The sequence below is a fragment of the Suncus etruscus genome, chromosome 20, assembly GCF_024139225.1.
Source record: "Suncus etruscus isolate mSunEtr1 chromosome 20, mSunEtr1.pri.cur, whole genome shotgun sequence".
Taxonomy (NCBI): domain Eukaryota; kingdom Metazoa; phylum Chordata; class Mammalia; order Eulipotyphla; family Soricidae; genus Suncus; species Suncus etruscus.
This window is the reverse complement of record NC_064867.1, coordinates 43338823-43365397: the sequence shown is the minus strand read 5'-3', so window position 1 is coordinate 43365397 and position 26575 is coordinate 43338823. Positions and strand designations below refer to the sequence as shown.

Genomic DNA, 26575 nt, shown 5'->3' with positions numbered 1-26575 from the left:
TTCTTCCTGCTACCAGGATTTTTGTGCGCTGTTCCCCTTGTTCCTGCTTTAATCTTCAGTACACCAACTTGATATTCACTTCAGTGCAACCTCACCATGTCAAATAACCTGTTGTGACTTCACTAACACTGTGCACTTTCCGATGGCTTTTTTTTAATTATTATTTTGTAGCTTTATTTAAGCATTATGATTACAAACATGTTATTTTTTTAACTTTTGTTTTGTTTTTGTTTTTTTGGGTCACACCTGACTGCGCTCAGGGGTTACTCCTGGCTTTGAGCTCAGAAATCACTCCTGAGCCGGAGCGGTAGTGCAAGCGGTAGAGTGTTTTCCTTGTACACGCTAACCTAGGATGGACCATGGTTCCATACCCCGACGTCCCATATGGTCCCCCAAGCTAGGAGAGATTTCTGAGCTCATATCCAGGGTTACCCCTGAGCATCACCAGGTGTGGCCCAAAAACAAAAGAAAGAATAAAAGAAAAGAAGAGAAGAGAAAAAAGAAAAAGAAAAGAAAAGAAAAGAAATCACTCCTGGTAGGAATGGGGGACCATATGGGATGCCCGAATTCAAACCACTTTCTGTCCTGAATGTTTGTAGTTGGATTTCAGGTATAAAAAAAAGGACACCCCCTTTCACCAGTGCAATATTCCCACCATCAATGCCCCCACTTCCCTCCTCCACCATCCCTGCCTGTCTTCGAGACAGGCATTCTATTTCACTTTGTCACCACCATTGTCATGATAGTTGTCACTGTAGTTATTTCTCTAACTGCACTCACCACCCTTTGTAGTAAGTTTCATACTATGGGCCAGTCCTTCCAGCCCTTATCTCTATTGTCTCTGGGTGTTATTACAATAATGACTTTTATTTTTCTTAAATCCCAGAGATAAGTGAGACTATTCTGTGTCCTCTGGCATTTGTTAGGCTGAATATGGGTCGTTTGTCTCTTTCATATGTAAATTCCACAGAGGTTCATTCACCGTTGTGTCTATGTGTCTATATTACATTAGTCTTCAATAAGTAAATACTCTCAGGTATCTCCATGATTGACCAATACTTAAAATTTTTATTGGAAAGGGGACACCATGTAATGTCAGGGATCGAGCTTGGTTCTCCCATTGCAAAGCATACACTCAAACTAAATATATTTTTAATGAATGAACAAGATTAATAAGAAGATATGGCAATAAAGGTTTATCTTTTACCCCCTCCCTTTTTTGTTTTTGGGTTGGTAGCACTCAGGGCTTACTCCTAGCTACTCAAGGATCACTGTTGGCAGGGCTGGAGTACTATTTGGGGTGCCGAGGACAGAGCACAGGTTGGTTGTATGCAAGGCAAATGCCCTACTCATACTATCGCTCCAACCCAAGAAAAGTTTTTTTAACAGGGGTTATCTAAGCTGCCTCTGAAAGTAATTCTAAGGGGAGTTTTTTTTTTTAAAGTGATTTGAGCAACGGGGCTGGCATCATTAAAAATAAGTGCATTACACTAATGTTTGCACTCATTTAAAGAGTACTATTTTGAATTTATAAGTTCTTTATGCTTGCTACAGAATACCTAGTCATAGTTTAGTCACATATTTTACCTCTTTGTTTCCTCCAGTCTTTCAAAATGAGTGGGAGATGATCGGAGAGAAGTGGATGTAAGTATTCATTAGTTTATCCGGTTGTTGCTAATCTAGTAAATGGCATACTGCTGACTATTCTCTTTTAGAAAACAGTTTTACTCTGCTCTTAAAGTTTCAGGGCCAAGGAAAAATTAGAATAGAACAGAGAGAAGGAAAATGGTGTGGTTGTATTTTAAGGAAGGCAAGGCTCATCCTTCTCTGTCATGTGATCTTTAAAGATTGTAACTTTCCACCCACTTTCTGTTCTTGGAAAATTAATACTTTGGGGAAGAATAAATGGCAGTATCTGACATAACTGTTGAGTTTCTTTCTCTACTATTCTGACATCACTGGTTTTGTTTGTTTGGGGGTTACATCCAGCGATTCACAAAGGTTACTCTTGGCTTTGCACTCAGGAATTACTCCCCTGGTGCTCAGGGAACCATATGGGATGCCAAGGATCCTGGGTTGGCTGTGTACAAGGCAAATGCCCTTCTCACTATGCTATCTCTCCAGGCTCCTCTCATTTGTTTTAAAATAATTTCTTTCTGTGTGTGTGTTTGTGTGTGTGTTATTTTAATCCTTTTCACTTTATCTTTCAACAAATCCCAAAGCTTTAATCAAGCTCAGAGAAGTCCCATCCACCTCAGCCACAAGAAAACCATCCAGACAGTTCCTCGGCATAAGTGTGGGCATCAAGTAAGAGGAAAGAAGAAGTATAAAGCAATATAACCAATACTACTTTAAAAAATCATGCAAGGGCAAGTACCAGAAGGAGGAGCAACAAACTATGAAGCCACATCTTTAGGTTCTCAGGAATATGACTACTGATGGAAGCAAGAAAACCGGGGCCTTGGATGTCTAGGTGTAAAACACTGAGGCAAGTGAGTATGGACAGAATGTTGGTAAATCTAACAGTAGGGATAGTCTGAAACTAAGATTCTTAGATCCTAACCGCCAAAGTCTTCTAGTCTGACACAGGTGAGTGAGGATCAAATTGAGATTTTATTTACAGTTCCAAACAGGGACCACTGTTATTGCTTTAAGATTATTGCCAAGAGGAAGAATGCAGTCCTCTACTGCCAGGTAGGAAATTCAGTTCAAGGATCCAAAGTCTACCTCCCATTTTTTGCCAGCAGCATTATACGTTTGCTTTCTTGTCATTCTGCAGAACAAAACTTGAACACTGCATGGCATTTTAACCACTCCTCACCTCCTGGCTGGGAGGCAGGGTCCTACTGGTTGATGAAAGAGTCATTCATTTACTTGTTGCCAGGACCAGCCTGGCTTCCTTCAACAGGGTTAACTTCAAAGCTCCATTTCTTTTGTACTGTAATGACATCTTTATCACTTCTTAGCTGATGAATCCTTGCTAGTTCAAGGACTCCTTTGGAGGTTTCTAACATGACTCTTTTACCCCTCAACACCACCACTTTGATCCCTCCAATTCCCTGGGCCTTGGCCTTGATTGGTTGGTTGGTTGGTTGATTGGTTGGTTGGTTGGTTGGTTGGTTGAAGGGAGTGAGACCAGGTGGCAAAGAGGTGCGATCCAGTAAGTAGCTCATGCCTGGGAGAGAGCAAAGAAGGCCTAGGACTACTTTCTCTGCCAGCCCCACTGCGGAAGGATATGGCTTTGTTTGGCTCATGCGCATCGCTACTCGAAGCCGGGACTCTTTAGGGGCGGGGCCATCCCCGCTGCAGGCTCCTCAGTGGGGACGAGGCTGCACGGGAAAGCGGGTCTCTCTTCTCTCAACGGGCTATTTCTTGGGGTGCGGCTTGTTGCCCAGAAGCGCATCGATCTCCATCACCGTCTGAGGGGTCAGCTGGCTCAGCACCTGAGGGGAAAAGAGCGAGGAGAGCTCAGGCTTGGAGTTGGAGGACACATAGAGCAGGCCTCAGAGAGAGGTCAATGGCAGACACAAGGAGTCTTATGGTTGGTGGCCCCACTGGCCCTAGAGAGACTGACTGACTGGAATCCTGGGGGATGCAACTCGGCAACTCTCTATCCCCAGAATCACAGCTGTATGAACTTGAACTGCGCATTCCCCAAAGGAAAGCCTTGTGGTGGGTGACCCCACTGGCCCTTGAGAGACTGACTGACTGACTGGAATCTTTGGGGATGCAACCCTGCGACTCGCTCTCCTCAGAGTCACAGTTGTGTGAACTTGAACTTTGCATCCCCCAAAGGAAGACCTTGTGGTTGGGGACCCCATTGGCCCTGAGAGACTGACTGGAATCTTTGGAGATGCAACTCTGCAACTCACTTTCCCCAGAATCACAGCTGTATGAACTTGAACTGCGCATCTCCCAAAGGAAGGACCTTATGGTTGGTGACCCCACTGGCTCTTGAGAGATTCACTGACCGAATGGAATCTTTGGGGATGCAACCCTGCAACTTGCTCTCCTCAGAGTCAAAGCTGTATGAACTTGAACTGTGCATCCCCCAAAGGAAGGGTCTTGTGGGTGACCCTGTGGGCCCTTGAGAGACTGACTGATTGACTCCTGAGGGATGCAACCCTGCAGCTCACTCTCCCCAGAGTCACAACTGTGAACTTGAACTGTGCATCCCCCAATGGAGGGGCATTGTGGTTGGTGACCCCACTGGCCCCTGAGAGACTGACTGACTGGAATCTTTGGGGATGCAACCCTGCAACTCATTCTCCTCAGAGTCACAGTTGTGAACTTGAACTGCGCATCCCCCAAAGGAAGGCCTTGTGGTGGGTGAGCCTGCTGGCTCTTGAGAGACTGACTGACTGAATGGACTCCTGGGGGATGCAACCCTGCGACTCGCTCTCCTCAGAGTCACAGCTGTGAACTTGAACTGTGCATCCCCCAAAGGAAGGGCCTTGTGGTAGGTGAGCCCGCTGGCCCTTAAGAGACTGACTGACTGACTGACTGACTGACTGACTGGACTCCTGGGAGATGCAGTGTTGCAACTCACTCTCCCCAGCTCACCTGGAGGGCGCCCAGGTGTTCTACCAGCTGCTCAGCACTGGACACCCCCAGCAAGACTGAACTGACTCCTTCACTGCGGAGACACCAGGCTGGGACCAAGAGGAAAGAGAGAAGGAAAGAGGAAAATGTCTCTTGAGAAAGATGTCTTCCCAGCCATGAGCTAGTGTGAAATTTCCGAGCAGTCTTACCAATAGCTAGCTGGGCTACCGTGCAACCCAGCTGGTGAGCCATGGGCAGAAGGTCCATGATTTTGGCTTGTTGTTTCTTTCCATCTTCACTCTGCACTTTTTCTTTGAGCCACTGGTAGCCCTGGAGGCCAGACACAGTGAACAAAACCTCTTGACCCCTCAACTCCCTACTCACACCCCAGTATCACAGATAGTCTGGTCCTGCTATCCTGAGCTTCCAGATCTCTCACCTTGATGGTGGTTCTGCAAGTGTCTGGGACTCGTCCATCATATTTGCTAGTGATCAGGCTGTAGGCCACTGGAGACCAGGTGACTGAGCCAACACCTAAGAGAAATGGTATTGGATTTGGAGGAAGAGATATAAGAGATGGAGAGGCTTAGGGGGATATAGGCTTGTGAAGGCTGCAAACCAATCTTGTGGTAGAGCTCTGGCAGTTGCATCTCCACCTTTTCTCTCTGAAACAGGTGATGCTCAGCTTGTTCACACACCGGAGGAATCAGATTGAACTGTCTGGCCATGGAGTAAGCCTCCTGCATTGGATTGGAAGAGACAGGTTCAGAATACTCCTTTCTTTTTCTTCCCCACACCTCCCACAATAAAGTGGGGTTTGGAGTGGCCGTGTGACAAGTGGGAACCAGATGGGGCAGGGCAATGTAGGGTGGCACACTCACCATGATTTCTGCAGCCCCCCATCGGGATGTCCCCCAGTATAGGGCCAGGCCCTGGTTGATGACATAGGTCATGGCTCGCACAATCTCTAGGCACATGGGAGAAGGAAAGCCTCACTTTCAGACCCCTGGAATATAGTGCTCCAAATTTTCTGATTTGCCTACCCCACCAAAACTCGAGGCATCTTTAAAGGGCCAGTGGGGCTCGTTTTGTGCTTTACCACCCTTCCTATCCAAGTCCTGGTAAGGTCCAAGTCTCCACTGTGCAGCTTAGGAAACCTCCTGAGTGTAGACTTCCTCTTTGAGAGCATGAGGAATGTGCTGAATTTTAAAGGACTATAGGAGCTGGGGTACTATTTTTACCCTCCATAGGACTGTTAGGGTCTGAGCGATTGGCGAAGACAATGTCCACATATCCAAGCTGGAGACGTTCCAGGGAGCCTCGTAAGCCTAGGAAGGGTTGGAGAGAGGAAAGAAAACACCTCAGCTTCAGTTTTCTAGAATTTAAGATCAACCCCCCCCCCCAGATGTTAGATGTTCCCCAGATCTTTGATTTCCTACTCAAAGCATCTAACTCAGATGTTCCCAACTTCTCTAGCTCTCATACCCAGACATTTCTTTTTTTTTTTTTTTTTTTTTTTTTTTTTTTTTTTTTTTTTTTTTTTTGGTTTTTGGGCCACACCTGGCGGTGCTCAGGGGTTACTCCTGGCTGTCTGCTCAGAAATAGCTCCTGGCAGGCTATGGGACACCGGGATTCGAACCAACCACCTTTGGTCCTGGATCGGCTGCTTGCAAGGCAAACGCCGCTGTGCTATCTCTCCGGGCCCATACCCAGACATTTCAAGTTCCCAGTCTCTAGCTCTCACCCTCAATGATGTGTTTGCGGCTCAAGCCTCGTTCAGTTTCTGCCCTGTAGGAAAAGGTAAGTCAAGAGTGAGAATTGATTACGATAGGTGATCAGGACTGACCTGGTGATATTAGAAAGAGGGATTACACAAGTCGTCATAGGTAAGATGCAAAGCTGAAGTAACAGATGAGGGGACAATTGTCTCTATTCCTACCCCATGTGCCTTCACACATTAAGTGTAGCTGTATAGTGCGAAACTCACTTACTGTCCTCCCCAAAAAATCTTTGTGGTGATGACATAACTTGACCTCCTGCAAAATAGAGAAATGGCAGAATCAACACAAAGGATTTCTGGATGACTGTCTCCAGAATCCCACCTAAACACAGTCTTACCTCCAGCCTTTGCTTTTGAGGATATTGCCTAGAGTTCTTTCAGCCCTGGAAAAAAAGACAACATAGAGGTACTCATACCTCCAAGATAGCTTAGAGCTTAGTTCCTTCCTCTACTCCCCACTATTTCCTTCAATTAATTTCCCCTTAATTAATTTACTGTCTTGTAGAGTATAAACCATTACACACATCCATCACAAAACAATGGGTGTAGATGTATAATTTTTATTATTAAACACATATCAATTATGCATCAACTATGCTATTTTCTGGGTGCTGAAAGGATAGACTGGGCTGAGAGAAATGGGACAAAAACACTTCCTTGTCTGGTTCTGACAATATGTGTTGCCTCTCTATTTTTAAACTTCAAAATCCTCCCCGCTTCCCAAACTTAGCACAGATGCTCCCTCATTTTATGAAAAATATTCTGATGCCATAGTCATCTTCAGCTCTTGTTTGCTACACAGGATTGGGAAAACCTCCTTCCTTGGAACATGTCCACTTAAACATGTCCACTTGGAACATAACCACTTAAAATGAATTTTTCAAGAGCATGTTTCTGGCACCTCATAAGAAATGCCTACTCTGGGTCCGGAGAGATAGCACAGCGACGTTTGCCTTGCAAGCAGCCGATCCAGGACCAAAGGTGGTTGGTTCGAATCCCGGTGTCCCATATGGTCCCCCATGCCTGCCAGGAGCTATTTCTGAGCAGACAGCCAGGAGTAACCCCTGAGCAATGCCGGGTGTGCCCCCCACCCCCCAAAAAAAAGAAAAAAAAAAGAAATGCCTACTCTGTACTAGTCTTTGTGTAGTTATTTACACAGGGAAGACATGATGTGGGGAAGAGCAAGACATGTTTCAAGGAGTGTGGATTTCCCAACTAAGCAGAAAATATGACTACAAAAACCATGAATTAATGATCATGTATCAGAGTACTTTGGCAGGAGAGATGATTTCTGACCACCTTTGTGAAGACACAGGTCTCATGAAAAGCTGTTATTTGGGTCAAGTGTTAGGTAATTATCTAAGAGTTTGCAGAAGGAAAAGAGGCAGGGATAATTCACTTTCTGTTTTAACTAATTCCATTGTGAATCTATGGGTGTGCAATGATGTATTTGAATAATCTGTTCTGCAATCGTCACATAGTTGTACATAATTGACATCCAGCATACATCTGTTGGTTTGATTTTAATTTGCACAGTATGCCCATTGCCATACTGGAGGGGGACCGATGTTGAGACTCCAATTTCCATAAGACTTAGGAATAGTAAGTTGGCTGATAGATTGGCACATAGAGTTCCCAGAATTTATAGGGTTGTCTAGAGGGAAAACAAGAAATCTTGATGTTCTCTCAGCTTTCCAAATATAACAGTTCTTTCGCTCCAGTTCTTACTGTCCTGCTGCATAGACTTCGGCTGTGTCAAAGAGGCTCACACCATGCTCATAAGCTACTGTCAGCACATCCTCTGCTATCTGAGGAGGTGAAAGAAAAAGTTGAAAATTAACCACTGGCCCTCAATTATCTCCCTCACTGCATGCTAGCCCATCCATTTCAGTCCTGGTTTCCATGTTTTCTCCCCTTTTCTACATACTACCCTTAGGTTCCGACATATTACTCTCCATCCAAGTCTTTTTTAACTCCCTCAGACCCCTTCATTCTGCCCACGGATCCCATCATTTATACCTCATCCGAGATCTGAGAACCAAATGTGACCCAGGTACCTGCAAGAGAGAAGCCAGGTACATGAGAGCTATGGGAGACAAGCCATGAAAAAATACCCTGTACATTAATTCATTTTCTTTGTAACTCACCTAGGCCAAGACAGGATACCCGAAGACCAGACTTTCCTAGATTCCTGCAGAATACAGAAGTAGTAGGTAGGGGGATAGCTTCTTTAAGGAGGGACATCAATTATCAGCCCTCAGTTCCTCTCCTTCAAGCTGAGAAGCCTCAGGATGCTTCCATCCAAAGAAATGATCTAGTTGGGCTTATAGAGTTGGGTAGTAATATGCTCGTAGTATAAAGTGAACAAATAAGAGACTTTCTTTGGAGCACTGTCCAATGCTTTTATTCCTTCCGAGCACAATGAAAGGTGCTACCTAGTTTATGCTTCATCTGGCTGGGATTATGTCTGTGTTTCAGTCATCACTGAAATGTGTAGAGTTAGGGGCTTGAAGGAATATGACCATCTGTCTCATTATAATAAAATTTGGGAAAAATAATACAATTTGGAAAACAGAGTGTCTAAAGTGCAGACACCAGAGTAGGAGGGATAAACCAAGTCAAATTCAAGCACTTGGGCAGGCAAAGTTCCTTGGCAAGGCTCAGCAGACGAGGCTCCAGCAAACACAGGCAGGAAACCTGGGAAGGACCTGACAGGAAAGGCCAGTCCCTCCGTGACCCCCTCCACTCCCTCCTCTCCTCTTGTGAAGTTTGTCTCTGAACCAGCTAGCTCCCTTTTTTCAAGGCATTCCACCTCAGCAGTCTGTAGGCTGAGCTCTGGAAGAGGGGCTTGGATTTATGGGACAATGCCAGGTCAGAGGAGCAGCTTATCTGTGTTCCGTCCCAGGCAGAACCCCAACATTGCCGCTGCCGCCGCCACCATTGTGAGTTCTAAGAACCCAGATGTTCTTTGTTATTCAGTCTACCTTTTCCACCTAGCCCTATTCCTCAGGAATGTTCAGCTTCCCACCCTGCTAAAAAAGACAGCAGGAGGCCCGGTCTGTCTCTGGGGCAGGTGGTGACAGACAGTATCTGGGGCAGGCACCCTCAACAGGACAGAAGAGATTTGCTTCGCAGGACACAGACCCAAGGGCATTCCAGCCGAGGAGTTGGGGAAGGAAGAGGCCTGGGGACTGGGGTCTAGGGAGTGGGATTGGGGAAGGGATCTGGGTTTGGGGAAGGAGCCTGTAGACTAGGGATTGGGGTTGGGGAAGGGGACTGGAAGTCTAAGGATTGGGGAAGGGACCTTGGAACTGGGGGTCTAGGGACTGGGATTGAGGAAGGGTCCTGGGGATTGGGATTGGGGAAGGGGACTGGAGTTGGGGAAGGAGCCCCCCTGGGGACTGGGATTTAGGGAAGAGGATTGCAGCAAAAGAGCCAAGGGGGGCGCTGGAGCTCAGGAACTTCCCCAGGGGTCTGGCTGGACCCATTCAACCTTGGGAAACTTGATTCTGTCCTGACAGCAGGCGGGCATGGGGAGGGGGGGACCAGCTAAACGAATTTGGGGAGGAGAAGAGGCGAAAGGCTCTTGCACCTTCTCAGTAAAGTTTGAGGGGGCTCTAGCACCACCTCAGGAAGCCTCCAGCCAGGGTCAGTCAGGGTGAGCTCAGGAGGACCTAGGCCAGGATGCCCAGACACCCCCATACCTGTATTTCATGCCAGTGCTCCTGCCGGTGCTCTCTCGGAGGGCCCCCGCAGGCCCTGGGGGTCGGGGGACCAAGGCTGCCCGGGCCTTGGGGCCGGACCCTCCGCCCCCCGGAGGGTTGCCATGACCCCCGCCGACCGGCCCCCCGTTGCCACCACCCCCAGGGCCGGGTCGGGGCCCGCACAGTCGGTCCTCGCTGCTCCGGCTGCGGAGGTTCTGCTCCGTGCAAGCGATGGACACTTGCATGCTGGGGGGCCCTGGGGTGCAGGAGGAGGAGGAGGGCGCCGGGAATGGGGGAGCACAGACAATCGAGGAGGAGGCTGCGGCTGGAGGGGCCGCGGGGGCGGACTGCTGGAGGTCGAGGGAGGGATGGGGACAGTCGGGGACTCCCCAAAAGATGCAGGGAGGAGAGATGGGTGCGTATGAAGGTCGAGAGCAACCCTAGGGGGCCTGGACCACAGCCCAGGGGGCCGGAGGGGATACCCCTGGAGCCCAAGAGCAGCCAGCGGGGACCGTTAAGTCTGCCAGTCCGGTTGGCAGCCAGCCCAGCCCATCGACTGGCAGGCACCGCCTTCCCCTCTGCTTGAAGCACCGCCTCCCCACCCACCCAAAGGGCTTCTCATCTGCATAAGCCCCACCCCAGTGAGCCAGGAGAGGCAACCCCCAAGCCTAGATCTGTCTTTGGGGAACCCCCCCCCCCCCCGGTATGAAGTCAATTGGGGCCTTTGGAATAGTTCCCATTTTTATCCAATATTTCTCATTTGGATCTTAATTGTTTTCTGTTGGTCTTGTTTGCCCATTGCCTTTCAGCTGGTATTTTTGCCCTCCCCTTGGGGAGGGATTTGATTTGGATTTCAATAAAGGGAAGGCAGGAGAGTTTAGCAGGAGCTGTCATCTAGGCTTGTGGTTCCCTGTTGGAGCGACTGCCTTATGGGTGAAAAGCTTGCTTTGTGAGTTTTCTTGCCTGTTATATTCTCCAGATCTGTGTGGATTACTTATTGCAGAGAATTGCTCACGAACCATCTTCTCCTATCCTCCCTGGATTAGGGGGTACAGAATATTCCTTTCTCTTTTGGGAATTTTGGAATAACCAAACCTCTACCCAACTCCCCCCCAAATTTTTTTTAAATACTAATTGGATACTAATATTCATCACTATTGGATATTTTCTTGGATACCAATAACATAATGAGTGAAGACGCGAACCATCTTCTCCTATCCTCCCTGGATAGGGCTACAATCTCTCTCTCTCTCTCTCTCTCTCTCTCTCTCTCTCTCTCTCTCTCTCTCTCTCTCTCTCTCTCTCTCTCTCTTTCTCTCTCGGTTTTTGGGTAACACCCGGCAGTGCTCAGGGGTTCCTCCTGGCTCTACGCTCAGAAATCGCTCCTGGCAGGCTCGGGGAACCATATGGGATGCCGGGATTCAAACCACCATCCTTCTGTATACAAAGCAAACATCCTACTTCCATGTTATCTCTCTGGTCACATCTCTTTCTCTTTTGGGAACTTTGGAATAACCAAACCTCTACCCAACTCCCAAAAGTCTCATGTTTTTAATATAATGGGTATAATATCTATCACTATTGAATATTTTTTAGGATACTAATAAATAATGAGTGAAGACTCTAATCTTATCTGAATCATATTTCTAAAGTACCCATTTCTAAGTATCATTGCATTTGGTACTGGCCCTTCAACTCATGAATTTTTTACATTTTATTTAAAGAAAATGCATCACAAGGTGGACATAGTTGACCATATTACATTTGTTTCTGGATAAGTGAGAGCACAGTTATTAAAAAATACTAAAAAGGAATAAAAGGTGTTTTTTTGTTTGTTTTTTTATGGGTCACACCTGGCAGTACTCAGGGGTTACTCCTGGCTCTACACTCAAAAATCACCCCGGCAGGCTTGGGAGACCATATGGGATGCTGGGATTAGAACCACCGTCCTTCTGAATGCAAGGCAAACACCCTACTGCTGTGCTATCTCTCTGGCCCGAGAAGAATGTTTTAAGATTAAAAAGAAAACAAAAAAGAATAGCAAGCGCATTTGTGAAAATGTCTCATGACATCCAGGCAGCTCTCCCTTTTTCTAGGCTCCTGAGTCTAACCAGGGTGATTCTGTTCCTCAGAGGACATTGGCAAAATCTGACACGGCGAGGAAGGAGGAATGGGTAATGATTGTGCCGCAGTGCCTAAGATGTGCTGGACGGAGAGCAACCCCATCCCTACCCCAACCAAGGAATGATGTACACCAGAGTGTAACTTTGAGAGATCCACAGATTGTGAGTCTTTGTCATTTAAGGAATGCAGCCAGCTGGTTCCCAACGTGGGTGGGGCTGGACCCTGACCCATGAGTGAAAAATGAAAAGCTCAGGATGCGGAGGGTGACAAAAAGTTTATTTTGTATTTCTGCAGTCATGGAGGAAATAAAACTGGAGCGAGGGTTTGTTCCTCTTGTCATAAGGAGGGCTACAGAGTTGGTTTTAGGCTGTTGATCGGCTGGGGCTTCCAGTGGCTTCAGGATACAAGGGCTGGCAGTAGAGTCCCTTGTGTGAACTGTTGTCAGGAAGAGCCCCGGACAGTCTTTTGAGGGAAGGGAGAGGAAGGACGCTTTCTTCAGCCAGCTCGGGCGGAGAAGAAGGGTAGCGAGCGAATGTAGGAATCCAATCGGGAGCGGAAGAGCTCGCTTTGCACAGTTTGGCCCAGTGGGCAGACGGGGTTCTTCACCACCAGCTCCACGTACAGCTATGAAGAAGGAAGGTGTTAGAGCCCGTTAGTGTTGGACACTCTTTATTTTTCTTTTGGGGCCACATCCAGCTGTACTCAGGACTTACTCTTCACTATGCACTCAAGAACTGTTTCTGGCAGTGCATATGGGATCATGTGGGTGCTGAGATCAAATCCAGGTTAGCTGAATGCAAGGCAAGCACCCTACCTGTTGTACTATTGCTCTGGTCCTGGAAACTTTCATGAGGGAGTGGTACCTACATCTGGCTCTGCTCAGGGCTTACTCCTGGTTTTGGGCTTAGAGATAACACTTGGCAGGGCTTGGGGAAACATATGGGTTGCCAGGGACCAAACCCATGTGAGTCGCATACAAGGCAAATTCTTTAGTCTCTATTCTACTGCTCAGAGTTCACTTAGGGTATTTCTTGTTTTCACCTCCAAACCTAGCATAACTTTAAGGGTGGGTGAATACACAAGGCACAGCTGCTGAAATGCATGCTCTCTAAGAGAAATTGATGTTTAAGGACCATAACAAGGACCTGCGCAAACGCTTGCTATAATATGGTAGGGTTAGGGCAGAGAGGTGAGAAGTTGGACTCTAAGAAACCATGCTGTTAAGGAGCTTTGAGGGAAGGGTCCCAGGGATTGGCACTGACCGCACTGTAGATGTGGTGCAGTACATCTCGGATAGGTCCCACTCCCAAGTCAGTATTCATGACCACCTTGATCCCAGTGGGTGTCTCGTAATAATGGAGTTTGTAACGGCTAGTTTGGAAAGCCAGGAAGCCGTCCTTCCTGCAGAAATGAGGTGGATGTTAAGGAGTGGAAGCACAATCTCTCCCAGAGAGATATTTTAATCCCTTCTATATCAACTCCATCTTCTCTAAACATATTTGTACCTGCTGGTTGTGAAAGATACCCACTTCTCAATATAGTTCCCCAAATCCCAGCCTCTTTAGCTTTAGAACCTCTCCTATAACCAACCAGTTCCTGCTAAATGCAGCATGTTGCTCAGAACTCAGCCTCTAAACCAGTGTTTTTCAACCACTGTGCCACGATACACTATGTGCTGTGATATACTGTCTGGTGTGCCATGAGAAAAATTCCAATTTCATCTAAAACATGCGGCTTTGGCATGATTGGTCTATTTGTGAGCCGAAGCACATGTTACGGACTATAAAAACGAAAGACACAGGGAGACTGAAAACTGTTGACGAAGAGCTACGTGTGTGTCTTTCTTCGATTCCTGCCAGAATATCAGCTTTATGTTCGGCCAAACAGGCCCAGGTTCGCACTAAGTAAACAGAAATATGAACAATTATAAAATGCTTTATTATTTCATAATAAAGTAATTATAAAATAATTTCTTTGTGTTTATTTGATTCCTAGTCTAGAGAATTACTTTATATATAGTCACTATAGGCACAGAATTAATTTTTTTCTTTTGTTTGGTTTTTGGGTCACACCTGGCAGCATTCAGGGGCTACTCCTGGCTCTATGCTCAGAAATCACTCCTGGCAGGCTCGGGGGCCCATATGGGATGCCAGGATTCGAACCACTGTCCTTCTGTATGCAAGGCAAAAGCTCTACCTCCATGCTATCTCTCCAGCCCCAGAGTTAATTTTATTTATTTATTATTATTATTATTATTATTATTATTATTATTATTATTATTATTATTAGTTTTTGGGTCACACCCGGCGGTGCTCAGGGGTTACTCCTGGCTGTCTGCTCAGAAATAGCTCCTGGCAGGCACGGGAACCATATGGGACACCGGGATTTGAACCAACCACCTTAGGTTCTGGATCGGCTGTGCTATCTCTCCGGGCCCATGTTAAATTTTTTTTTAACATTTTCTAATGGTGATGTGTCTTGTGATTTTTTCTTTTTCATGAAAAAAGTGTGCCTTTGCACAAAAGATTGAAAAACACTGCTCTAAACCCTTTCCTCTCTGGAAGCCAAGCCCCCCCTCGAGCCAAGCATCTCCCATTCCTAAGGCTTCATCCCTCCTCCCTCAGCAGAATCCCCTGCAGAATCCCTGCATACATGTCTAGGGGAGACATCTTGCTGACAAAGGAGCGGATAGAGAAGAGCATCCCATACATCAACTTGTATTCCTGGAGAGGGGGAAGAGAAGTCAAATTAGTTCTCGAATTGGGAGAGAATGAGAAAGGAAAGGGGATTAGGAAGAAGAAAGCACTAGGAGCAACTTGGAGATGGGAGATGGGGGGGGGGGGTTCACCTCTTCTTTGGGGATTCCTGCTTGCTTCTTGCGATGCCATTCGCTGTAATGCAGACACACCCCGTTGCGATCAAACAAGTACAGGTTGTGGACGGTCATCTGCAGGCCAGAGCTCACCCTATGCCGGTACCAATTGGCAAGACCAAGTCTCCCTTAAGAAGGCCCAGCCAGGCCCCTTCCTCAGGCCTCACCGGAAGTGCACCTGGGACTTGTCTGGGACCACTTCCGGTTTCTCACCGCGGGACTCCCAAGACGGAGCAATAAGCCCGCCCATAAACCCGCTCTCAGCCAATCAGCGGCTGTTACGGCGATTCTTCAGCCAATCAGCGGCGGTCAGAGACTGCGCACGCGCAGAGTCAGTTCCAGGCAGGGCGCAGGGCTGTGGCGTCATCCAGCGCGCAAGGATGCTCTGAGACTGTGGGAGGGAAGCTGCCAACGGTTTTTGGGAAATTTTTTGGGGGGAGATTTTTATTTTTGTGTGTGGAAAACAGGCGCTCTTGGGTCTTTTCTTGGTTCTGGAGATGTGTGGCTGGAGAGTAGTGGGAATGGATGGGCAGGATGTGGTGTAGGGCCTAGTCTGAGAGCCTGATTGAATTTTGCTAATTTTGGGTTTTTTGTTTTTGTTTTTGTTTGGGGGAGGCTCAGGGAACCTGCTCTGGAGTTCTTGACCCTGACTAGGGTGGAGTATGGTGTGGGGAGGTGAGAAAGACAAGGCCTCTGCCTCTGAGATATCCAGGGCCCAATTTGACAGTTGCCTGGAACTTTTGGGGGTCCTGATGGATTCGAACCTGTTTCACAGCAGTGGTGAGCAACTCAGGGCTCACTTAACCAGAGGACTCCCCTCATCAGAGTTGGTGTGATTCCTCAACTTTCAGCTTTCCAGGGGAACTGCAGTAGGTCTTTGAACCCCACTCCCTCTTTGCTGAACTTTTTCACCTCCTTTTTCCACCATCTGAGCTGTGGGAAAAAAGAAGTGCTCTTGTCCTCCTTTCCCATGGACTCTGGAGTGGAAGGAAAGCTTTTCTTTAATCAGAAAGCCTTCAAATCCCTACTCAACACAGATCCCCAGCTTGGCATTTTCTTCCTTTCTCCCAGATCTTTCCTCTCTATGTATTTGCTCACCTGGACACTCCCAAAGCAGAACCTGTGCCCGGCTCTTGGAGCTCCAGTTGTCGCTTCCCTGTAGTCATGGCGACGTCAGCCACTAGTCCCAGTTCGCCTCTGCGGGCAGAGGATCTAATGAGCGAGTCCTCAGACATCGCTGGGCTGAACCAAGTGTCTTCTGAGGTGACCTCCCAACTCTATGCTTCTTTACACCTCAATCGCCAGGCCGAAGCCACAGCTCGAGCCCAGCTGTATAGATCCAATACCTCCCCACCTCCTCATGAGGTCTTAGATGGCTTGGCCCAAGAGCTCAGCCATAGCTTGTCAGTTGGATTGGAAAACAACTTGAAGAAGAAGGCGAGGGAGGTGCGTTTTTGTTCTTTCTATGGTCTTGGGTGGGATGGTTGACAGAAAGTTTCCTAGGGTCCCAGAGATAGTAAGTTGTTAAGGTGTTAAGTGCCTATCAGTGCACCTGGCTCAGGTTTGATCCCTGGCACCACCTATGGTTTCTCAGCACTGCCAGGAGTGACTTCTGAGTACATCAGAACTGCTAGGTATGTTCTCCAAATAAGAATAGACAGCATGAGCACTGCTGGGTGTGGCTCCCCCCAAAACAAACAAACAAAAGTTTCTAAAACTGGAACTCTTTTTTGTTTGTTTGTTTTTTGGGCCACATCTAGTGATGCTCAGGGGTTACGCCTAGCTGTGTGCTCAGAAATCGTTCCTGACTTGGGGGACCATATCGGATGCCGGGGGATTAAACTTCTGTCTGTCCTAGGTCATCCGCATGCAAGGCAAACACCCTATTGTTTGTACCACCGCTCCGGCCACTAAAACTGGAACTCTTATTATTAGGATTCAGATTCCTTTTGACTTGAGTCAGTCCTGCTTGTTTCTGGAAAACAATATTTTTTAAGGAAAAGAGTCTGGGATACCATAATTTGGAAAATGGTGTAGCTTGCTAGTGTTTATAGAATAGCTAGAAATCTATTTACCTCTTAGAATAAAGATACCTTATTTTCACTCCAAGGCATAGCATCTACCAGGGAGAAACAGAATTAGATTAAGACACAAACAGAAATTAGATTAAGACCTGCAGCAAAATATGCTATGATCAAAATATGATCCTTCTAGGTCAATTATAAGGTTTGAGATTTTAACAATGTTAAATCATCAAAACAGTTCAACAAACTGTACATGTTACAGAGAAAATAGTTATTAATGTTTGAGAAAAAAGGTATAGACCGGTTAGGTTTTCTCGAGTTTTAAAAATTGATAATTGTGTTCTGCATGGCCCTTAGAGAGAGTATGCATTCTCTGGTTGTCAAGAATTCCCCCTTCCCTCCCCCCTCTTGCCTTAATCTACCCACCTAATCCATTTGTACTACTGTGTTTGGCTTCTGTACACATTTACGTTTCTGGATTTTGCTGTATAAGTTCTACTTTTTTCTTGCTTTCCTAGGAAAGCAAGTAAAAATTCTTGGGTTTAGGGGCCGGAGAGATATCATGGAGGTAAGGCATTTGCCTTGTGTGCAGAAGGACAGTGGTTCGAATCCTGGCATCCCATATGGTTCCCCGAGCCTGCCAGGAGCGACTTCTGAGCATAGAGCCAGGAGCAACTCCTGAGCGCTGCAGGGTGTGACCCAAAAACAAAAACAAACAAACAAAATTCTTGGGTTTTAAGAATACCAAGATGGGGTGGAAGTAGGTTAAAACAGAAAGAATACCCTGGATACTATGTACCCTGGTAATAGATAGAACATATATTGTATAGGTTGCATAATATTTCTGTTGGTGTTTTTGGAGGGTGGGCTGAATATTAGGGCCACACCTGGAAGTGTTCAGGGCATAATCCTGGTAAGCGCAGGGATTGCTCTCTGATCTTCTGTGTTGCTTTTCCCCCCCCAGGATGGTTCCAAACATATCTTTGAGATGGAAAGTGTTCGGGGTCAACTCCAGAGCATGCTCCAAACCTCGCGCGATCCAGTCTATCGTGAGTAAACCCCTTTTCTAGAAAAGAGAACCTAGATTTCAGGGTTAGGAGAACGTGGAAAGAATAATGTATACATTCTGGGAGCAATACTGGACCTTTGAGATGAGATTTCAGGAGAAAGGGTCGTTGGGAGAGGGGCCATAGGAGTAGGTAAGGTAGAATGGAAAGCCCTTGGGGTTGGGAATGTTAGATTATATACCTTGTATGTGTGAGGCCCAGGGTTCAATCCCTGGCATCCCAAATCAAAAATAAAACAAAGAAGCAAAGTCTCTTGTCTCTCTTCTTCACATGATTCCAGTCCCTAGCCTTATCTGACCTGTTTTTGGGGTCCCTCTGGCTGCCTACAGGGATCCCCCTTACCACAGGTGCAGTTACAGAAAGACGGGAAGAGGACTCTTTTGAGAGTGACAGCACAGCCACCTTACTCAAGTGAGTTCTTGCTGGGGTTCTCCTAACTTGCTTGCTTAATACAAAAGTGTTTTGAGTTTTCCCTTTTATTGCTTTTTGTACCACTTAATGACCCAAGGCACTTGTCATTGAAGTTTCAATAATTCTTATAGGGAAGAGAGCTTCCCAAGCACTGTTCAGGGGACCTGGACAACACCTGACCTACCAAGTTGGTTCATACTTGAGCCAGGTAATGAGGTCAGGTCCAACAGTGTTGGGGGTCACCAGGGCCATACCTTGTGCTGCTGGAAGCAGGATGGGGCGAGAGGAAGGAGAAACAAATGCCAGTTATCATATTAGGCCTCACACGAGGCACATGTCCAGTCCTTTGAGCCTTCTCCCTGATTACTTTACTTTCACTATTTTTTATTCCATCTTTATTTTCCTTTTCTCTTTTAAATCTTCTATCTTTTAATCCTTTGGATACACAGACATCTGCTGCCTAGTTCTTGACTTTCTTCCGACCTCTAGTTAGCTTGTTCTGCTGAGACTTACTGCTGGGGAAGCAAATGGGGGTGAATCATCAACCTATGTGCTATTTGTATCCCTGCCACTACTCAGTTTTATGACATATATAGGGCATACATTTTGCCCATTTGGGGTTTCGGTTTCCTCATTTGTAAAATCGCACATTTGGACTAGGGGATCTAAAAGCTTTCCCAACCCTAATGTTTTGTACCTGATTTGGTTAGCATCCGGCCTCTGCAAGAATTATCTCCATCCAGCTCAGCCCAAGCCTTGGAGGAGCTGTTTCCCCGCTACACCAGCCTTCGATCAGGGCCCCCACTCAATCCTCCAGATTTTCAGGGCCTGAGAGATGCACTCGACTCAGAGCATACTCGTCGCAAGGTAAGCTACAAACGAAGACTTCCTTTCGAAAGCCTCCAAAATTAGAAAGGCTGAGGGCCTGGAGAGCTAGTACAGCAGGTAAGGCACTTGCCTTACACAGAGCCAATTTAGGTTGATCCCTAATAACACATATGGTCCCCCATGCACTGCCAGGATGCTAAGCTTAGAGCCAGAACTAAGCTCTGAGCACAGTATACCCCCAACACAAGCAAACCCAAAAAGAAGAAATAAGAGTGAGACCTGAAGGATTGGGGTTTGGCCAAGGAAGATTGCTTAAAGATTGGGGTACAGGCTTTTCCTGTGGAATCCTTTGGATTTAGTCCCTAGCATCTCTTGGGGTGACCCTTCCTCTCCAAAGAAGAGGACTGAGGGTTAAGTACTGCATAGAGTGCTAGGCTGAGACATAGTTCAAAAGAGTCTTCAGGGAGGTCATCCTCACTATCCAATCTAAAATAACATACCTCCCTTACAGATGTTGTTCTCAGTCATTTCATTTATATAATTTATTGTTGCATATTTTTTATTTCTCCTCTCTAAAATCTAACCCTATCTGTTTAATACTTTCTTTTTTTTTTTTTTTTTTGTGGTTTTTGGGTCACACCCGGCAGTGCTCAGGGTTTACTCCTGGCTCCATGCTCAGAAATTGCTCCTGGCAGGCACGGGGGACCATATGGGACGCTGGGATTCGAACCGATGACCTCTTGCATGAAAGGCAAACGCCTTACCTCCATGCTATCTCTCCAGCCCCCTGTTTAATACTTTCTTTCTAAAGTTTAGAATAGAATACATCAAGTGATAAAACACCAGTAAGTGTTTGGTCAATAAACAATCACATTTTATGGTTCATCAAAAGTTTTATAGCTGCTAGTAATATAAGCCTTTGTCTTGAATGTTTGAAGGGGCAGAGAAGGACAAGTTAGAAGGAAAGTTAAAATCATTGGTTTTATTCTGCTTTAAACTGCCTTGTAATTTTGTCTTTGATGTTTGTTACCCAATAAATTTATCAAGAGTGAAAGCAACTTTTCTTTTCAGTGTATGCTGGAACACTTCTGCCAATTTTTTTTTTCCTTTTGGGCCACATCTGGCAGTGCTCAAGGATTACTCCTGGCCCTGCACTTAAAAATTAATCCAGGGGGCCAGAGAGATAGCACAGTGGTTAGGCATTTGCCTTAGACACAGAAGGATGGTGGTTCGAATTCCAGCATCCCATATGGTCCCCCGAGCCTGCCAGGAGCAATTTCTGAGCATAGAGCCAGGAGGAACCCCTGAGCGCTACTGGGTGTGACCCAAAGACAAAAAAAAAAACAACAAAAAAAATTAATCCTGGTGATTTTCAGAGGACCATATGCAATGCCAGGGATTGAACTGGGTTGGCTGTTTTTGAGGCAAACACCTTACCCCACTGTACAGTCACTGTAATTCCTACCAAAATTTTTAGCAGTTTTTTTCTCTGGATATCTAGGAAAATGAAGATTAATAGAAGCTATGGAAGCTAAGTCTTTATTTCCTGAGAAGGTAGAAAGTTCTTGAGCATCAGGGTTCCTACTTAGGAATTCCTGATTTGGGGCCGGAGAGATAGCATGGAGGCAAGGTGTTTGCCTTGCATGCAGAAGGACGGTGGTTCGAATCCCAGCATCCCATATGGTCCCCCAAACCTGCCAGGAGCGATTTCTGAGTGTAGAGCCAGGAGGAACCCCTGAGCGCCGCCAGGTGTGACCCAAAAATCAAAAAAAGAAGAAAAAAAGAATTCCTGATTCTTTTTCTTTTGGGGGGGGGGGTGCACAGCCAGTGATGCTCGGGTTACTCCTGGATATGTACTCAGAAATTGTTCCTGGCTTGGAGTACCACATGGGACACCAGGGGATCGAACCACAGTCCGTCCTAGATTAATGCATGCAAGACAGACACCCTACTGCTTATGCAACTGCTCCGGCCCCCTGATTATTCTTTTCTGCACCTGTCCCCCCACCCTCTCTCTTTTGTCTTTTTGGGCCACACCCACTAGTTCTCAAGGCTTACTCCTGGCTCTCTGCTCAGTGGTCACTCCTGAGACGGTCTAGGGGACCATATGTGGTACCAGGATCAAACCCAGTTTGGCTACATGCAAAGCAATCACCCTACCTACTGTACTATATTGCTCTAGCCCTAAACCTGTTCTTTTCTTGCAACCTATCTCCCTCTCTCCAGCCTGTTTTCTAGAGGAGCTGAAAAGTTGGTGCTTTGATCATACTAAAGGTCTCAATACCTGCTCTCTTTTTCCCAGCATTGTGAACGCCATATCCAGAGTCTACAGACCCGAGTGCTCGAGCTCCAGCAACAGTTAGCTGTGGCTGTGACTGCTGACCGCAAGAAAGATATTATGATTGAACAACTGGACAAGGTACCAGGGTATAAGAATGGAATGTAGGTTAGTCTCTTCATGGTGGCAGGCACAAAAGATTAATATATAGGAGTTGGCCAACCATTATTTCTTTGTCCATACTAGGAACAAGGGTTTACTGACTAACTGGAGATGACGGGTGAACCTGCCCCTGTGGGCAGAGGGAAGGGGACATAAAGTTAATTTTAAATTCCACCTGACATTTCTCTCCGAAGACTTTGGCCCGAGTAGTGGAAGGCTGGAACAGACATGAAGCTGAGCGGACCGAGGTGCTTCGGGGACTCCAGGAGGAACGCCAGTCCGCTGAACTCATGAGAAGCAAGCAGCAGGAGGTGGGCAACCTGGGTCCTCTCTATTCCTTATCCTTTTACTGGTTTATTTCTGCTATCAAATTTGTCTTCCCAACTGTCCCCACATCATATAGTCTTCCCAGTCATTTAACTTTTATTTTTAACAATGGCCTTATGAATGCTTTTGAAATATAGTAGAGAGGAATTTTCCTCATGTCCTCTCACCTTTGTCTTCCTATCCCTCAAAGACAGTAACCAGCTTAGAACAAAGTCTTTCTGAGGCCCTGGAGTCCCTGAGTCGTGAGCAGGAAGGTGCAAGACTACAGCGAAGGGAGAAAGAGACACTGGTGAGACTGCTGGGCTGGGTTAATTTTTCTGGCGTTGTTTGTTACATCTTTGGGCTATGGGTTTTTTTGTGGAGAGAGTTTATAAATTGAATTGTACCAGGGTCTTGTTCCCCTGTGTGTTCCCTACAAGATACTTTAAAAAAGGGGAGGGTCTTGGGGGGCTTGGCCACCAAGTAATTTCAAAACACCAAAAATTATATTCTCATTCGAATCACCTAGGGAATTATTTTTAATATACTTTGTAAAATAATTTATTAATTATTTTATAATATCTTTATTTAAACACAATGGTTACAAATATATTTATAGTTGAGTTTTTTTATGACTATAAAAAGTACACCCCCCTTCACCAGTTTACTCGTTGTTTTGATTCGCATCTCCCTGGTGAATAGTGATGTGGAACACTTATTCATGTGCCTTTTGGCCATCTGTATTTCTTCTTTGAGGAAGTGTCTGTTTATTTCTTCTCACCAGTTTTTGATGGGGTGAGATGGTTTTTTTTTTCGTTTTTTTTTTGGTTTTTTGGGTCACACCCGGCGGTGCTCAGGGGTTACTCCTGGCTGTCTGCTCAGAAATAGCTCCTGGCAGGCTCAGGGGACCATATGGGACACCGGGATTCGAACCAAGCACCTTTGGTCCTGGATCGGCTGCTTGCAAGGCAAACACCGCTGTGCTATCTCTCCGGGCCCGGTTTTTTTTTTCTTGATAAGTTCTGTCAGTACCTTGTATATTTTAAATGTTAGCCCCTTATCTGATGGATATTGGGTGAATAGTTTCTCCTATTTCATGGATGGCCTTTGTATCTTAGTCACTGTTTCCTTTGAAGTACAGAAGCTGCTCAGTTTAATGTAGTTTCATCTGTTTTCCTTTGCTTCCACTGGTTTGGACAGTGGTGCTTCCTCTTTGAAGATGCCTTTAGTGTCAATGTCATAAAGTGTTTTACCTATGTGTTCTTCTATATGCCTTATGGCTCAGGGTCTGATATCAAGGTTTTTAATCCATTTGGATTTGATCTTTGTGCATGGTGTTAGATGGAGGTCCTAGTTCGCTTTTTTGCATGTGGCTGACCAGTTCTCCCAACACCACTTGTTGAAGAGGCTTTCCTTGCTCCATTTTGCTTTTTTTTTTTCAGCCACACCGGTGACAGTTCAGGGATTACTCCTAGCTATGCACTCAGAAATCGCTCCTGGCTTGGGGGACTATATGGGATGCTGGGGGATCGAACCGTGGTCTGTCCTAGGTTAGCACATGCAAGGCAAACGCCCTACTGCTTGTACCACCGCTCAGGCCCCCATTTTGCATTTCTTGCCCCTTTATCAAAGATGAATTGTATGTCTGAGGAACATTCTCTGAATACTCAAGTCTATTCCGTTGATCTGGGGTCTGTCCTTCCAATACCATGCTGTTTTAATATTTATTGCTTTGTAGTACAATTTAAAGTTGGGGAAAGTGATGCCTCCCATCTTCTTTTTCCTCAGGGTTGCTTTAGCTACTTGTGGGTGTTTATTGTTCCAAATAAATTTCAGGAGTGTTTGATCTATTTTTTTTAAAGAATGTCCTGTGTATCCATAGAGGAATTGCATTGAATCTATACAATGCTTTGGGGAATATTGCCATTTTAATGATGTTAATCCTCCCAATCCACAAATAGGGTATGTGTCTCCATTTCCTTGTGTCCTCTTTTATTTCTTGAAAGTGTTTGTATAGGTCCTTCACCTCTTTAGTATAGGTCCTTCACCTTTTTAGTTAAGTTGACTCCAAGATATTTGAGTTTCTGGGTTACTAATGTGAATGGGATTGTTTTTTAATGTCTATTTCTTCTCTACCATTATTTGTGTATAAGAAGATCATTGATTTTTGCATATTAATTTTGTAGCCTGCCACTTTGCTATATGAATCTATTGTTTCTAGAAGCTTTTTGGTAGTTTTTAGGGTATTCTAAATATAGTATCATGACATCAGCAAACAAAGTTTGGCCTCTTCCTTTCCTATCTGGATACACTTGATATCTTTTTCTTACCTAATTGCTATGGCAAGTACTTTCAGTTCTATTTTAAATAGGAGTGTGACAGGGGGAAGCCTTGTCTTGTACCAGATTTTAGCAGAAAGGCTTTTAGTTTTTCTCCATTGAGTTTAATACTTGCCATGGACTTGTGTAAATGACCTTGACTATATTGAGAAAAGTTCCTTCCATTTCCATCTTGTTGAGTTTTTATCATGGAAGGTATTGGACCTTATCAAATGCTTTCTCTGATCAGCTGATATGATCATATGGTTTTTATTTTTTCTTTTGTTGATATGGATATTACGTTGATTAATTTGCATATGTTAAACCATTCTTGCATCTCTGGAATGGAACCTACTTGCTCATGGTGTATGACCTTCTTGATGAGGCTTTGGGTCCTATTTGCTAGGATTTTGTTGACGATCTTTTCATCTGTGTTCTTCAGGGATATTGGTCTGTAGTTTTCTTTCTTTCCTTTTTTACAGCATTTCTGTCTGCTTTTGGTATCAGGGTGATGTTAGTTTCATAAAAACAGTTTGGTTGTATTTTTGTTTCTTTAATTTCTGAAAGAGCCTGAAGAGTATTGTTAATAGGCCCTCTTGGAAGGTTTGAAAGAACTCTTTAGTGAATCCATCCGATCCTGGACTTTTGTTTTTGGGAAGACTTTTGATTACCATTTTATTTTTTTCAATAGTGCTGGGTTTGTTTAAATATGCTAGATCATCCCGGTTCAACTGTGGAAGATTATAAGAGTCCAAGAACTAATCCATTTCTTCTAGGTTCTCCTGTTTTGTAGCATAGAGTTTCTTAAAGTAGTCTCTGATTACCCTTTGCATCTCTGTAGTATCTGTAGTGATCTCTCCCTTTTCATTTCTAATTTGGTTTATTAAGTTTCTTTCTCTCCCTTTCTTTGTGATTTTTTTCTTTTTTCTTTTCTTTTTTTCTTTTTCTTTTCTTTTTTTTTTTGTTTGTTTTGGGGTCATACCCAATGGCAGGAATTACTCCTGTCAACTTCAAGGCAAATGAGGAGATAGGTTCTTTTAAGGGCATACTAAGGACTTAATCTTTTCTTGTGACTCTAGGAAGAAGAAAGGCAAGCGCTAACTCTGAGCTTGGAACTAGAGCAACAGCGATCCCAGGCCTTGCAGGAAGAACGAGATGAGGCTCGGGCAGGACAAGTCAGTGAGCATCGGCAGTTAGAGACACTTCAGGTTACTCTAGAACAAGAACGGCAGACTTGGGCCCAGCAAGAACAACAGCTTAAGGAACGCTACCAGACACTGCAAGAGGAATACCAAGCTCAGTTGGAGAGGGAAAAGGTAAAAGTGGAAGTTAGAAAATAGGGAACAAAAGGACAAAAAATTTAAGGATAGGATCGATAGATGTCAGAATTCAGGGTGAAGGGACCGGGGTGGAGAGTGAAAAATCATGTGTGAGAAAGGAATGAAAGCATAGGAGCAACAGGAGGGTGTGGTGGCATCAAATATATGGAAAGCCAAAGAACAAGATGAAACAGATATGAGGAAAGAGAACAAATGTGATGGAAGTTTTTGGGTTTGAGAGGATAATTTGGAGAATAGAGGCAACCAGGACATAGGAAATAATATTTGTGATTATTTGACTTTACTTACTTAGGACACCATCCAACGGGAGACCCAGACAACCCGAGAGGCACAGCAACAATTGGTGTTGGCTCAGTCTGAGGTGCGGCGATTGGAAGGGGAGCTGGACACAGCCCGTCGAGAGAGGGATTCCCTGCAGCTGGAAATGAGTTTGGTGCAGGTGAGAAAACATAATTCTTTTTTTTTTGTTTGTTTGTTTGTTTTTGGTTTTTGGGCCACACCCCGCGGCGCTCAGGCGTTACTCCTGGCTATCTGCTCAGAAATAGCTCCTGGCAGGCATGGGGGACCATATGGGACACCGGGATTCGAACCAACCGCCTTTGGTCCTGGATCGGCTGCTTGCAAGGCAAACACCGCTGTGCTATCTCTCCGGGCCCGAGAAAACATAATTCTTGAGGTTTTCTTTTCTGAGAAGTAGGTTTGGAGTAACATTTACTCTTAAAATAATTACTGATGGGGGCTGGAGAGAGAGCACAGTGGTAGGGCATTTGCCTTGCATGCAGAAGGACATTGGTTCGAATCCTGGCATCTCATATAGTC

General features: G+C 45.5%; 3 protein-coding genes across 3 annotated transcripts in view; 1 reads left to right on the top strand and 2 right to left on the bottom strand.

The window, feature by feature from the left end:
* Positions 1-2594: 2594 nt before the first annotated feature.
* KCNAB3 (potassium voltage-gated channel subfamily A regulatory beta subunit 3) lies at positions 2595-10619 on the bottom strand. Its single transcript, XM_049766190.1, has 14 exons — positions 10027-10619; positions 8470-8513; positions 8342-8379; positions 8051-8130; positions 6661-6705; positions 6534-6578; positions 6287-6330; positions 5784-5870; positions 5424-5509; positions 5162-5282; positions 4982-5076; positions 4752-4872; positions 4564-4652; positions 2595-3443 (listed from the first exon to the last, which is right to left on the bottom strand). The coding sequence occupies exons 1-14, from the start codon at positions 10269-10271 to the stop codon at positions 3366-3368; spliced, it is 1218 nt and encodes a 405-aa protein (XP_049622147.1). The 5' UTR covers positions 10272-10619; the 3' UTR covers positions 2595-3365.
* A 1786-nt stretch (positions 10620-12405) lies between these two features.
* Positions 12406-15203, bottom strand: TRAPPC1 (trafficking protein particle complex subunit 1). The gene is made up of 4 exons (XM_049766195.1): positions 14999-15203; positions 14803-14873; positions 13413-13551; positions 12406-12774 (listed from the first exon to the last, which is right to left on the bottom strand). Exons 1-4 carry the CDS (start codon positions 15095-15097, stop codon positions 12646-12648), a joined length of 438 nt encoding a protein of 145 aa, XP_049622152.1. The 5' UTR covers positions 15098-15203; the 3' UTR covers positions 12406-12645.
* A 445-nt stretch (positions 15204-15648) lies between these two features.
* CNTROB (centrobin, centriole duplication and spindle assembly protein) overlaps positions 15649-26575 on the top strand; it is a 28700-nt gene continuing 17773 nt past the window's right edge. The window contains exons 1-9 of the mRNA XM_049766198.1: positions 15649-16468; positions 18011-18095; positions 18443-18524; positions 19235-19391; positions 21655-21771; positions 21987-22103; positions 22310-22408; positions 25496-25732; positions 26049-26195. Of these exons, the coding sequence (XP_049622155.1) occupies positions 16187-16468; positions 18011-18095; positions 18443-18524; positions 19235-19391; positions 21655-21771; positions 21987-22103; positions 22310-22408; positions 25496-25732; positions 26049-26195 (1323 nt within the window). The 5' untranslated portion in view covers positions 15649-16186. The remainder of the gene's footprint in view (positions 16469-18010; positions 18096-18442; positions 18525-19234; positions 19392-21654; positions 21772-21986; positions 22104-22309; positions 22409-25495; positions 25733-26048; positions 26196-26575) is intronic.